General features: G+C 38.7%; 1 protein-coding gene across 2 annotated transcripts in view; it reads left to right on the top strand.

Annotated features, from left to right (window-relative positions):
- Positions 1–12,222, top strand: part of CCNT1 (cyclin T1) — a 36,303-nt gene extending 24,081 nt beyond the window's left edge. The window contains exons 7-9 of one of the 2 annotated variants that reach the window (XM_068971588.1): positions 794–957; positions 1,122–1,192; positions 10,738–12,222. In XM_068971588.1, coding sequence (XP_068827689.1) covers positions 794–957; positions 1,122–1,192; positions 10,738–12,141 — 1,639 coding nt within the window. In that variant the 3' untranslated portion in view covers positions 12,142–12,222. The remainder of the gene's footprint in view (positions 1–793; positions 958–1,121; positions 1,193–10,737) is intronic. The other variant, XM_068971589.1, reaches the window with a different exon arrangement.
- The last annotated feature ends 568 nt before the right edge of the window (positions 12,223–12,790 follow it).

The following is a 12,790-nucleotide window of genomic DNA, read 5'->3' on the forward strand; positions in this document are numbered from 1 at the left end:
TTGCCAGTTGGTGACTAAAATCTAGTTTGGAGGATTCTGCTGTAATTGTGGTATTTTAAAAGGTACTCTTTGTCTTCATTCACTCCCAGATAAATGGGCACATATATGTGTGCAGAGTTGTGATACTTTTTCTTTCTCGTTCCCTTTTTAAAGAAAAAGTTAACACATAACATGTATTACCAAATTATTTGCTCATTCTCATCTCCAATCTACTCTGTAGTTCTTGGAAACCAAAGATACTCCTAATGACTGTCAAGGCTAAGAAGTTCATTTTTATAGCCTGATGGGAGAGATTTTAAAAATAAACTATCAAGCATATTCACACTTGAGTGAGTGATTATCTATTCATTGTTTAAAAGAGACCAGACCTATGACTGGCAAGAAATAAGATAATTTTTAGGATAGTTCCTTAAGTATTTGATTTAGGGATTGTACATATTAAAAATGTTGAAATTTTTCTTTTGTTCTGACCTTATTCTTAGGCTGATTAATCCTTATTTAAAAAAACTGAGTACTCAGTCTATTTTTGTTTTTATTTTTTCTGGTCCTTCATCAGTGTGTGGATTAAATGATGTATAGTCAAAAAAATTAGACAAGTTGTTACCTGAGCAGATGGGTTAATGGAAAGATTAGGTTGGGTGTTGGATCAGAGCACTGGCTATTTCTTGCCTTTCTTGCTCTCCAGTGTTTTTTTTCTTTTTCTTTTTTTTTTTAAATAATGGAGAGTTTTTTAACTTTGGGTTCAGAATTGAGAGCTCATGACACTCTCTTGTTTCCTTCCCTCTGATGTCAGCCTGCATTTGACCACATTTAGCCTGCAGTACACACCTCCTGTGGTGGCCTGTGTCTGCATTCATCTGGCTTGCAAGTGGTCCAACTGGGAGATCCCAGTCTCAACTGATGGGAAGCACTGGTGGGAGTATGTTGACGCCACTGTGACCTTGGAACTTTTAGATGGTAAGTTTTAGAGTAAGGGACCTTGGAAAGCACTTGCTCTTGATCTGTCACATACCTGGCCAAAGGTGACTTGATTTCAGATAAATACAGTTAGTTGAGGTTATTCTTGTTTCATTACTTCTGCCTCTCTGAATTTTTCTTAAATGTTCTAATTTCATTTGTAGAACTGACACATGAATTTCTACAGATTCTGGAGAAAACCCCCAACAGGCTCAAACGAATTTGGAATTGGAGGGTAAGAATTATTGTTGTCACTTTCTTTTGACTGCACCAGTGAGATACCAGATATGGATATGTACCTTAGGTTTGGAATTTCTACTTTTTATAGTTATGCAGTAGTTACGATGTCAGCTTCATAGCTGGAATACTGGCTCAGAAATCCATTGATGTAGGTAACAGCAGGGTTTATTTTGTGTTTTGCAACTCTTCTTGGTTTTTAGTTGGTTAGCAACATTGGTTGAGTATTTTTTTGTGTGTAGAGTGTTAAGGGGGAAAATTTGGCTTTTCTGAGACACAGAATGTTGGCTTCTTATATAGGAAAGAGACAGAGTTAGGTTAGAGCTGGTATTGTAATTTTATCTTTGACATTACTTGCTTTTAAATGGATTTTAGAATTTTGTTTTTATATAGATCACAGTTCAAAGTTATATTTCGGGTATTCTTGAAAGTCTTATTTATGATTAACGAAATTATTCTTTTTTTTTTTTTTCAGTGTTAGAAAGCTTAAAAGTATTGCTTGCATTTCTGAGAATTCTAGACTGAGGATGCTTAATTTCTTTCTCCTAAGTTGAGTTATAGAAAATGAGTTTGCCTAGGGTTCAAAGGAGATTTGAGAGTACACAGTCTTATCTTTTACTTTAGTGTAAAACTTTACCAAAATTTCTAGAGTTTTAGACTAACTGTAATCTTAAGACAAGGATGTTCATGAATGCATACAACTTCATTATTTTTATTGCCTTGTAGCGGGATCTTAGTTTTGTGTGTGTGTGTGTGTGTGTGATCAGTTGTTTTCTGACTCTTTGCGACCCCATGGACTATAGACCACCAGACTCCTCTGTCTGTGGAATTTTCCAGGCAATACTGGTGTGGGTTGCCATTTCCTCCTCCAGGGGATCTTTCCGACCCTAGGACTGAACCCACGTCTCTTGCGTCTCCTGCAGTAGAAGGTGGATACTTTACCACTGTGCCACTTGGGAAGCCCCTAGTTTCATGACCAGGGTTAGAACCTGGGACCCTGGCAGTGATAGCACCGAGTCCTAATCACTGGACTACCAGAGAATTCCCACAGTATTATATGTTTCACTATAGGTACTATGCTGTACAGAGGATCTCTCAGATATATTCATCTTGGATAACTGAAACTTTTTGCCCTTTGACTAATATGTCCTTGTTTCCTCCTTCCCTCAGTCTCTGGAAACCACTATTTTACTCTCTACAAGTTTGACTGTTTTAGATGCCTCACATAAGTAAGATCACATAATACTTTGTCTTTCTCTGTCTGGCTTATTTTACTTAGCAAAAGGTCCTCTAGGTTTATTTATGTTGTTGCAAATGGCAGAATTTCCCTCTTTAAAAATTTTTTTAAAAAATTTAAATTGTGGTAAAATACAAATAACATAAAATTTACTGTCTTAGCCGTTTTTAAGTATACAGGTATTACATGCATTTATACTGTACTCCAGTGTCCTTGCCTGGAGAATCCCAGGGACGGGGGAGCCTGGTGGGCTGCTGTCTATGGGGTCTCACAGAGTTGGACACGACTGACGCGACTTAGCAGCAGCAGCATACTGTTCTGCAGTCATTATTACCGTCTATCCCCACAACTTTTCATTTCTAAAACTAAAACTCTATAACCGTTAAACAGTGACTGTCTATTCCCCAACTCTGGCAGCCACAATTATATTTCATTATTTAGACTATTGTTAGTACCTGTAAACCTCATGTAAGTGGAATCATACATTATTTGTTTTTTTGTGACTGACGTATTTCAGTTAGCACGTCCTCAAGGTTTATCCATGTTGTAGCATATTGTAGAATTCTAATTGTTCTCTTAAAAGGCTGAATGATCTTTTGTGTGTTTGTACCACATTTTATTTATCCATTCTTCCATTGATAGACATTTGGTTTGTGTCTGCATTTTAGCTTTTGTATATAATGCTGCAATGAATATTGGTGTACAGTATCTCTTTCGAGACCCTGCTTTCTGTTCTTCTGGGTATATACCCAGAAGTAGAATTGCTGGGTCATATGCTAGTACTATTTTTATTTTGTTGAGGAACCACTACACTGTTTTCCATACTGGTGTACCATTTTACATTCCTACCAAACAGTTCAGTTCAGTTCAGTTGCTCAGTTGTGTCCTACTCTTTGTGACTCCATGAATTGCAGGACGCCAGGCCTCCCTGTCCATCACCAACTCCTAGAGTTCACTCAAACTCACGTCCATTGAGTCAGTGATGCCATCCAGCCATCTCATCCTCTGTCGTCCCCTTTTCCTCCTGCCCCCAATCCCTCCCAGCATCAGAGTCCTTTCCAAGGAGTCAACTCTGCATGAGGTGGCCAAAGTACTGAAGTTTCACCTTTAGCATTGTTCTTCCAAAGAACACCCAGGACTGATCTCTCCTTTAGAATGGACTGGTTGGATCTCCTTGCAGTCCAAGGGACTCTAAAGAGTCTTCTCCAACACCACAGTTCAAAAGCATCAATACTTCGGCACTCAGCTTTCTTCACAGTTCAACTCTCACATCCATACATGACCACTGGAAAAACCATAGCCTTGACTAGATGGACCTTTGTTGGCAAAGTAATGTCTCTGCTTTTGAATATGCTATCTAGGTTGGTCATAACTTTCCTTCCAGGGAGTAAGCGTCTTTTAATTTCATGGCTGCAATCACCATCTGCAGTGATTTTGGACCCCAGAGAAATAAAGTCTGCCACTGTTTCCACTGTTTCCCCATCTATTTCCCATGAAGTGTTGGGACCAGATGCTATGATCTTAGTTTTCTGAATGTTGAGCTTTAAGCCAACTTTTTCATTCTCCTGCTTTACTTTTATCAAGAGGCTTTTTAGTTCCACAGAGTTCTAATTTCTTAATATTTTTGTTAACACTTGCTGTTAATGTGTGTTTCTTTGGCAGTAGCTGTCTAAAGGATGTGCTTTGATTTGTAGTTCCCTGATAACGAATGATGTTAAGCATTTTTCATATTCTTATTGGCCATTTGTGTATCTTCTTTGGAGAAATGTCTGTTCTAGTCCTTTGTCCATTTTCAGATTGGGTCGTTTGGTTTTTGTTGTTGAATTTTAGGAGTTCTCTGCACATTCTGGATACTAATCCCTCAGCAGATATATACTGTACAAATATTTTCTCCTATGTGTGTTGCCTTTTACTCCAGATAGTGTCTTTTGATGCACAAAATTTAAATATTTCCATGGAGTCCTTTTTGGGGAGGGGTCTGGTCACCTGGCCTTTGCTGTCATATCTAAGAAGTTATTGTTAAATGAAGTGTTGTGAACCTTTTGTTCTTTGCTTTCTTCTAAGAGTTGTATATATATATATATTTTAATTGGAGGATAATTGGTTTATAGTGTTGTATTGGTTTCTGCCTTACAACAAGTGAACCAGCCATTGTTGTTGTTCAGTTGCAAAGTCATGTCCGACTCTTTGAACCCCATGGACTGCAGCATGCCAGGCTTCCTTATCCTTCACTATCTCTTGGAGTTTGCTCAAACTTGTGTCCATTCATGCCATCAAGCCATCTCATCCTCTGTCGTCCCCTTCTCCTCCTGCCTTCAATCTTTCCCAGCATTGGTCTTTTCCTTTGAGTCGGCTCTTTGCATCAGGTGGCCAAAGTATTGGAGCTTCAGCATCAGCATCAGTCCTTCCAATGTATATTCAGGGTTGATTTTCTTTAGGATTGACAGCTTTGATCTCCTTGCCGTCCAAGGGACTCTGAAGAATCTTCTGTAGCACCGCAATTCAAAAACATCAATTCTTCGGTACTCAGCCTTCTTTATGGTACAACTCTCAGATCTGTACATGACTCCTGGGGAAACCATAGCTTTGACTATACAGACCTTTGTTGACAAAGTGATGTCTCTTCTTTTTAATACACTATCTAGGTTTGTTACAGCTTTTCTTCCAAGGAGCAAGCATCTTTTAATTTCATGGCTGCAGTCACCATCTGCAGTGATACTGGAGCCCAAGAAAATAAAATCTGTCACTGTTTCCATGTGGTCATGTATATATTTCAGTGCTACTCTCAATTCATCTTACCTTCTCCTTCCCCCACAAGGGAAAGTTCTCTGGGTTCACAAGTCTGTACTCGGTGCCTGTTCCTGCCCTGGAAATAGGATCATCAATACTATTCTTATAGATTCCATATATATGCATTCATATATGATATTTGTTTTTCTCTTTCCGACTTACTTTATTCTGTATAACAGGTTCTACGTTCATCCACCACAGTTTAACTGCCTCTAATTCATTCCTTTTGGTGGCTAGGTAACATTCCGTTGTATATAGGTATCACAATTTCTTTTATCCGTTCATCTGTCAGTGGACACCTAGGTTGCTTCCATGTCCTGGATATTGTAAATAAGTAGTGCTGCATTGAACATTGGGGTATAGTGTTTTAGAATTATGGTTTTCTCAGGGTATATGAGTTTTATGGTTTTGGATCTCAGATTTGGATCCTTTATCTGTGTTGAGTTAATTTTTGTATATGGTATTAGGTAAGGGTCCAATCTCATTCTTTTGCATGTGGATGTGTAGTTTTCCTAGTACCATTTGTTGGAAAAACTGTCCTTTCCCCATTGAATGGTCTTGGCATCCCTGTCAAAAATCATTTGACCATGTATGACAAGGTTTTTTCTGGACTTCTGTTCCATTCATCTATATGTCATTACCCCACTGTTTTGATTACTGTGGCTTTGTAGTAAGTTTGGGAATCAGGAAGTGTGAGTCTTCTTGCTTGGTTTTTCATTTTCGAGATTGTTTTGTCTATTCAGGGTCCTTTGAGATTCCATATAAATTGTAGGATGGATTTTTTTATTTCTGCAAAAAATGGCGTTGGAATTTTGATAGTGATTGCAGGAATCTATACATTGCTTTGAGTATGCACATTTAACAATACTAATGTTTGAATTAATGTTTGGATCCAGTACACGGGATGAGTTTCTGGTTGTTTTCCATAATATCTTTCACCAGTGTTTTGCAGTTTTCACTGTGCAAGTCTTTGTGTATTAGTCGCTGAGTCATGTCCGACTCTTTGTGACCCCATGGATTGGACAGCCCGCCAGGCTCTTCTGTCCATGGGATTTTCCAGGCAAGGATACTGGAATGGGTTGCCATTTCCTTCTCCAGCGGATTTTCCCAACCCAGGGATTGAACCCGGGTCTCCTGCAATGCAGTCAGGTGTTTTACCTTCTGAGCTACTAGGGAAGCCCGTGCAAGTCTTTTACTTGGTAATTTCTAAGTACTTTATTCTTTTTGATGCTGTTGGAAATGGGATTGTTTTCATATAATATCCTTTTCAGATTGTTTACTGTTCATTCAGGGAATTGTAACTGAATTTTATTTATCTTCCTACTTTGCCTAATTCATTGATTAATTCTAATAGAATTAGAGAAAATAATTTTTTGATGGAATCTTTGTAGTTTTCTACATATAAGTTCATGTCATCTGCAGACCGATAATATTACTTCTTTTCCAATTTGATGCCTTTTATTTCTTTTTCTTGCCTGATTGCTGTGGCTAGGACTTCCAGAAGTGTGTTGAATGCAGGTGTTGAAAGTGAGCATCCTTTCCTTATCTTGATATTAAGGAAAGCTTTCAGTCTTTCATCATTGAATATGATATTCACTGTGGGTTTTTTATATATGGCTTTTATTATGTTTAGAAAGTTTACTTATATCCCTAGTTTGTTGAGTATTATGTTGAAAGTGTGTTGCATTTTGTCAAATGCTTTTTCTTCATAAATTGAGATGATCATGTATTGGTTTTTTCCTCTTCATTCTGCTTATGTGATGTGCTTGTGTACGTGCTCAGTCGTGTCTCCCTTTTTGTGACATAGTATAGCAATTGATTTCCGTATGTTGAACTGTCTTTATATTCCAGGAATAAATCCCACTTGGTCATGATATGTAGGTTTTAAAATAGGCTGTCAAATTCATTTTGCTAGTATTTCGGTGAAGATTTTTTATCTGTGTTTTTAAGGGATATTGGCCTGTAGTTTTCCTTTCTTACAGTGTTTTTGTCTGATTTTGTTATCAGGGTGATGCTCACCTCATAGAATGAGTTGGGTAGTATCCCTCTTATTTTTTGGAGAGTTTGAAAAGGATTGGTGTTGCTTCTTTTGGTGGCTTCTCTTGTTCTGGAGCACGGGCTCTACATGTGCAGGCTTCAGGGATTGGAACACACAGGCTGAGTAGTTACAGGTCAAGGGCTCTAGAGCCCGTGCTCAGTAGTAGTTGTGCACTGGCTGAATTGTCCCACGTCATGTGGGATCTTTCTGGACTAGGGTTTGACCCTGTGTCCCCTGCATTGACAGGCAGATTCTTAACTACGTGACCACCAGGGAAGTCCCCAAATTTTGTTTTGATTTTTCTCTGTTTTTCTTTTTTCCATTCTTTGTTCTAATCTTTATTGTATCTTTCTCTGCTACCTTTGTTCCTCTTTTTCTAGTTCCTTAAATTGTAAAAGTTTGTTATTTTGAGATGTTTGTTGATTTGTTTTTGTGTTTCACAGCTTGTGGGATTTTAGTTTCCTGATTTTAGTGTGTTTATAGCTGTAAATTTCTCCCTTAGCACCACTTTTGCTACATCCCTTACGTTTTGAAATGTTGTACTTTTGTTTTCCTTTTTCTCTTAGTATTTTCTCATTTCCCTTTGATTTCTTTGATCCATTGTGATTTTTTTCCCCCCAGTTTTCACTAACTTTTATCTTGTTTTGATTTTTAGTATGATATGTGTCTTTTAAAATCTGTTGACTAAGTTTGAGGCCTAACATATGGTCTGTCCTGGAAAATGTCTCATATTCACTTAAAGAATGTATGTTGCTGATTTGGGGGAGAGTGTTCTGTATATGTTTGTTGGATCTAGTTAGTTTATTATTTAAGTCCTATTTGTCTGATCTATCTCATCTTTTGTCTGATCTATCTACCATTGTGAGGGGGTATTGAAGTCTTCAACTATTACTGTAGAGCTGTCTATTTTTCTTGAATTCTTTTAGGTTTTGGCCTCATAATTTTGATGGCCTGTCACTAGGTCTGACATACATAATGTCTTTCTTTGTCTCTTAAAACCTTTTTTGATTTAAAGTCTATTTTGTCTGCTCTTAGAATAGCAGGCATGTTCTCATGGTTACTGTTTGCATTGTATTTCTTTTTCCATCCTTTCACTTTGCTTGTTTGGGTCTTTGGATCTCAGTGGCATATAGATAACCATAAGTTGGAGTTCAGGCATATGTTTTTATCCATTCTACAAATCTATCTTTTCCTTAAGAGTTTAGTCCACTTACACTTAAAGTAAATACAGATACGGGGAGATTTATTTCTGTCACTTATGGTATTTTTTTATATAGGCATGCCTAGTTGTATTGCACTTTGCAGATATTGCACTTTTTATAATGAAGGTTTGTGGCAGCCTTGCAATGAAAAGGTCTGTTTGTGCCATTCTCCCAGTAGTATTTGCTCACTTTGTGTCTGTTATATTTTGGAAATTCCTATTATGGTGATATGTGATCGGTAATCCTTAATACTACTACAACTCAAATGATGGTTAGCATTTTTTAGCAATAAGGTATTTTAAATTAAGGTATGTGCTTGTTTTTTTTAAGAAATAATACTACTGCATATTTAATAGACAATATAAGGATAATTCTTATATGCACTGGGTAATGAGAAATTTTTTGTGGCTTGCTTTATTGTGATGGTGGTGGTTTAGTTGCTCAGTCTGACTCTTGTGACCCTGTGGACGGTAGCCCACCAGGCTCCTCTGTCCATGGGATTTCCAGGCAAGAATACTGGAGTGGGTTGCCATTTCCTTCTCCAGGGGATCTTCCAAAGCAGGGGACTGAACCTGGATCTCCTGCACTATAGGCAGATTCTTTACCGACTGAGCTACCAGGGAATTCCCTGACTTTATGGTGATATTAGCTTCATTGAGAAGGTCTGAAACTGAACCCACAACATCTCCACAAGTATGCTTATATGCCTTAGAGCTTTTTGTCCATTTCCTGCATTACTGTTTTTTGTACTTAGTTGATTTTTCATAGTGAAAAAATTTAAACTTTCTTGCTTGTTTTTTGTAGTCTAGGCTGTTTTCTTCGTATTTATCATGGGATTATCTTGAACATCCTAAAGTTATAGTACTCTGATTTTTTTTTTATCCTTTTGGTTCCTCAGACTTGATATAATTTCCATTGTGCTGTCTTCAAATTTGCTGATTTTTCTGCCTTTTCAGATCTGCCTTTGAAGTCCTCCAGTGCATTTTTCATTTCAGTTATTGTACTTTTCAGCTCCAGGATTTCTTTCTGGTTTCTTTAAAAAATTTTATTTTCTTTTGAAATCTCTTTATCTTGTTTTGTTAACATGTTGTTTTCTTAAATTTCAACTTCGTTTCCTTAAGTGTCTTTAAGGCAGTTATTTTAACGTCTTTGTCTAGTAGTAGATTTGCCGTTGGGTCTTTTTCAGGACAGTTTCTGTTTTTTTTTTTTTTTTTTTCCTTTCGAATGGGCTATACTTCTTGCTTCTTTATATGCCTTGTGAATTTTTGTTGTTGAAGATCGAATGTTTAAATCTTAATAACACAGTAACTCTGGAAATCAGATTCCCTCACTTTCCTGGGGTTTGTTATTTTTTGTTTTTGTATATTTGGGCTGGTGGCTTGATTTTGAGGGATATCTCTGTGCTGAAGATTAGCCTGATGTATAAAATTGTGGACTTCTCTTTTCTGAGCCTTCTCCTAGACATTTCTGTATTAGTAGTTTCTAAATGTTCTACCATAATGTCTGGCTCCCAAAGAGGGAAAAGGAAAAAATGAAGTGGGGGAGGAAGGGTATTGGCCCTTTGTATCTGGGGAATTCACTTCAACCAGAGGAGGAGGGGATCCCAACAATGGAGGGAGGTGCAGCAGTGGTCTCCTGCCTCTGTGTGCCTCTGTGATTGAAAGCAGCAGTCAGTGATCAGAGCAGCATCTCCAGCATTTGCCAGTCAGGCTTCCCCAAGCGGTGAGAAAGCTACTGTAGAAACGGATGCACAGCTACCTGGGTCTGAGAGCTGAAATTGAGGGAAATTAAACCCAATTATTTGCCCATGGCTTACTTATCCTGGAAATTACAAGCCTTCAGCAGACTACAGTGTTCCAAAATAGTTATAGCAAAAAGATTCTGCCTGTACAGTTGTTGTTTAGGTGGGAGACAGATTCTTGGGGCTTCCTACTCTGCTGTCTTCACAGAACTGCTCTCTTTTAAGGCTAAATGATATTTCATTGTATGTATAGGCCACATTTTTTAAATCCGTTCTCTTTTTTTGCTGGACACTTGGTTTGCTTTTATACCTTAGGTATTGTGCCTCTTTGCGATCTTGTGATTCTTGATTGAAGTTTTAAAAAATCTTAAATCTCCTGATGGTAATAATTATCAGTGTCATGTTAGAGTAGCCTTCTGGTTATGGGCTATCCCAACTCCTAATGCCACAGCAGACACAAGTCTACTCATTTCACTGTTTTTTTCCCATATGATGAATTACTTGAAGTGAAAAAATGCTATTTGCTTCATTCTAGGCATGGCAGGCTGACAGGAAAACAAAAGCAGATGACCGAGGAGCAGATGAAAACTCTTCGGAGCAGACAATCCTTAATATGATTTCCCAGAGCTCTTCAGATACAACTATTGCAGGTTTAATGAGCATGTCAGCTTCTTCTACCACAAGTGCAGTGCCTTCCCTTCCAGCCACTGAAGACTCAAAGAGCAACTTAAGCAATGTGGAGATGTTGTCAAGTGAGCGCTGGCTGTCCTCCCACCCTCCTTTCAAGGTAGAACCTGCTCAGGGTTATCGGAAGAGCGAGAATTTAGCACTTGGAGCTGATCATTCCTTACAACAGGATGGTTCAAATGCGTTTGTTTCCCAGAAACAGAATAGTAAAAGTGTGCCGTCAGCTAAGGTATCACTGAAAGAATACCGTGCAAAGCACGCAGAAGAGTTGGCTGCCCAGAAGAGGCAACTGGAGAACATGGAGGCCAATGTGAAGTCACAGTATGCATATGCTGCCCAGAATCTCCTGTCTCACCATGACAGCCATTCTTCGGTCATTCTGAAAATGCCCATAGAGGGCTCAGAAAACCCTGAGCGGCCTTTTCTGGAAAAAACTGACAAAACAGCTCTCAAAATGAGAATCCCAATGACAGGTGGAGATAAAGCTGCCTCTACAAAACCAGAGGAGATAAAAATGCGCATTAAAGTTCACACTGCAGCTGACAAGCACAATTCTGTAGATGACAGTGTCACAAAGAACCGAGAGCACAAAGAAAAGCACAAAACTCACCCATCTAATCATCATCATCATCATAATCACCACTCACACAAACACTCTCACTCACAGCTTCCAGCTGGTACTGGGAACAAACGTCTGGGTGATCCAAAACATAGTAGCCAGACAAGCACCTTAGCACACAAACCCTATAGCTTGTCTAGCTCTTTCTCCTCTTCCAGTTCTTCTCGTAAAAGGCCCCTCCCTGAAGAGACTGGAGGGGTGATGTATGATCATTCAACAAAGACTGCCAAGAGTGCTAAATCCTCTTCCATAAATTTCTCCTTCCCACCTCTTCCTACAATGGCCCAGTTGCCTGGGCATAGCTCAGACACAAGTGGCCTTCATTTTTCACAGCCCAGCTGTAAAACCCGAGTTCCTCACATGAAATTGGATAAAAGCTCCACTGGGGCCAATAGTCACAATACACCCCAGACCACAGACTATCAAGATACTGTGAATATGCTTAACTCCCTTCTCAATGCCCAGGGTGTTCAGCCCACTCAGCCCCCGGCATTTGAATATGTTCATTCTTACGGAGAATATATGAATCCACGGGCTGGTGGCATGTCCTCCAGATCTGGCAACACAGACAAACCCCGGCCACCACCTCTACCATCAGAACCTCCTCCACCACTTCCACCCCTTCCCAAGTAAAAAAGAAGAGAAAAAAGCTTCTTTAAAAACACATTTGTTTTTAAACTACTGATTCTGGACTAAGAAAATTACTTCTCATATGAAATATGTCGCCTGTCTTGGACTAGGAAATAAATTAATAATGAGACATAGGTGGGAGGATGGTTGAGGGCCTTGGTTGTTAATATCTCCTGCCTCAGAAATTTAACTATTTTATTATAGTTTTTACTGGTATTGGAGAGGTGAGAATGTGTTAAAGCTGTGAATGATTCAGAATACTTTCTCTCTTCTTGGCCTCTCCACTTCCTAATTAGGTTGATTAGAGTTGATATCTTCCCTCTTCTTGCCAGGACTGAAATATGGAGGGTTTGTTTTATCAAACAGTTGTGGATCCTTTTGGTGTTTAATATATCAGAAGAGAGGAAGTATTTAAATGTCAGAATCTTTTAAGAGACTTTTAAAAAATAATTTAAAGAAAATAAGTTATCTGTTTAGTTTTTTTTATATATATAATTGGGGGAGGGGGAGGGATTTTGCTGTGTGTATGAGATACACAGTAATGAGTCCTTCCGGGTGGGATTGGAGGGTTGGGGGTGTGTGTAGGCGGGATGGGAAGATAGGATTTTGGCCATGAGTTCTGAGACAGACTCTGGCCACTTGAAGTGTTTCG

The sequence above is a fragment of the Capricornis sumatraensis genome, chromosome 4 (genome assembly GCF_032405125.1).
Source record: "Capricornis sumatraensis isolate serow.1 chromosome 4, serow.2, whole genome shotgun sequence".
Lineage (NCBI taxonomy): Eukaryota > Metazoa > Chordata > Mammalia > Artiodactyla > Bovidae > Capricornis > Capricornis sumatraensis.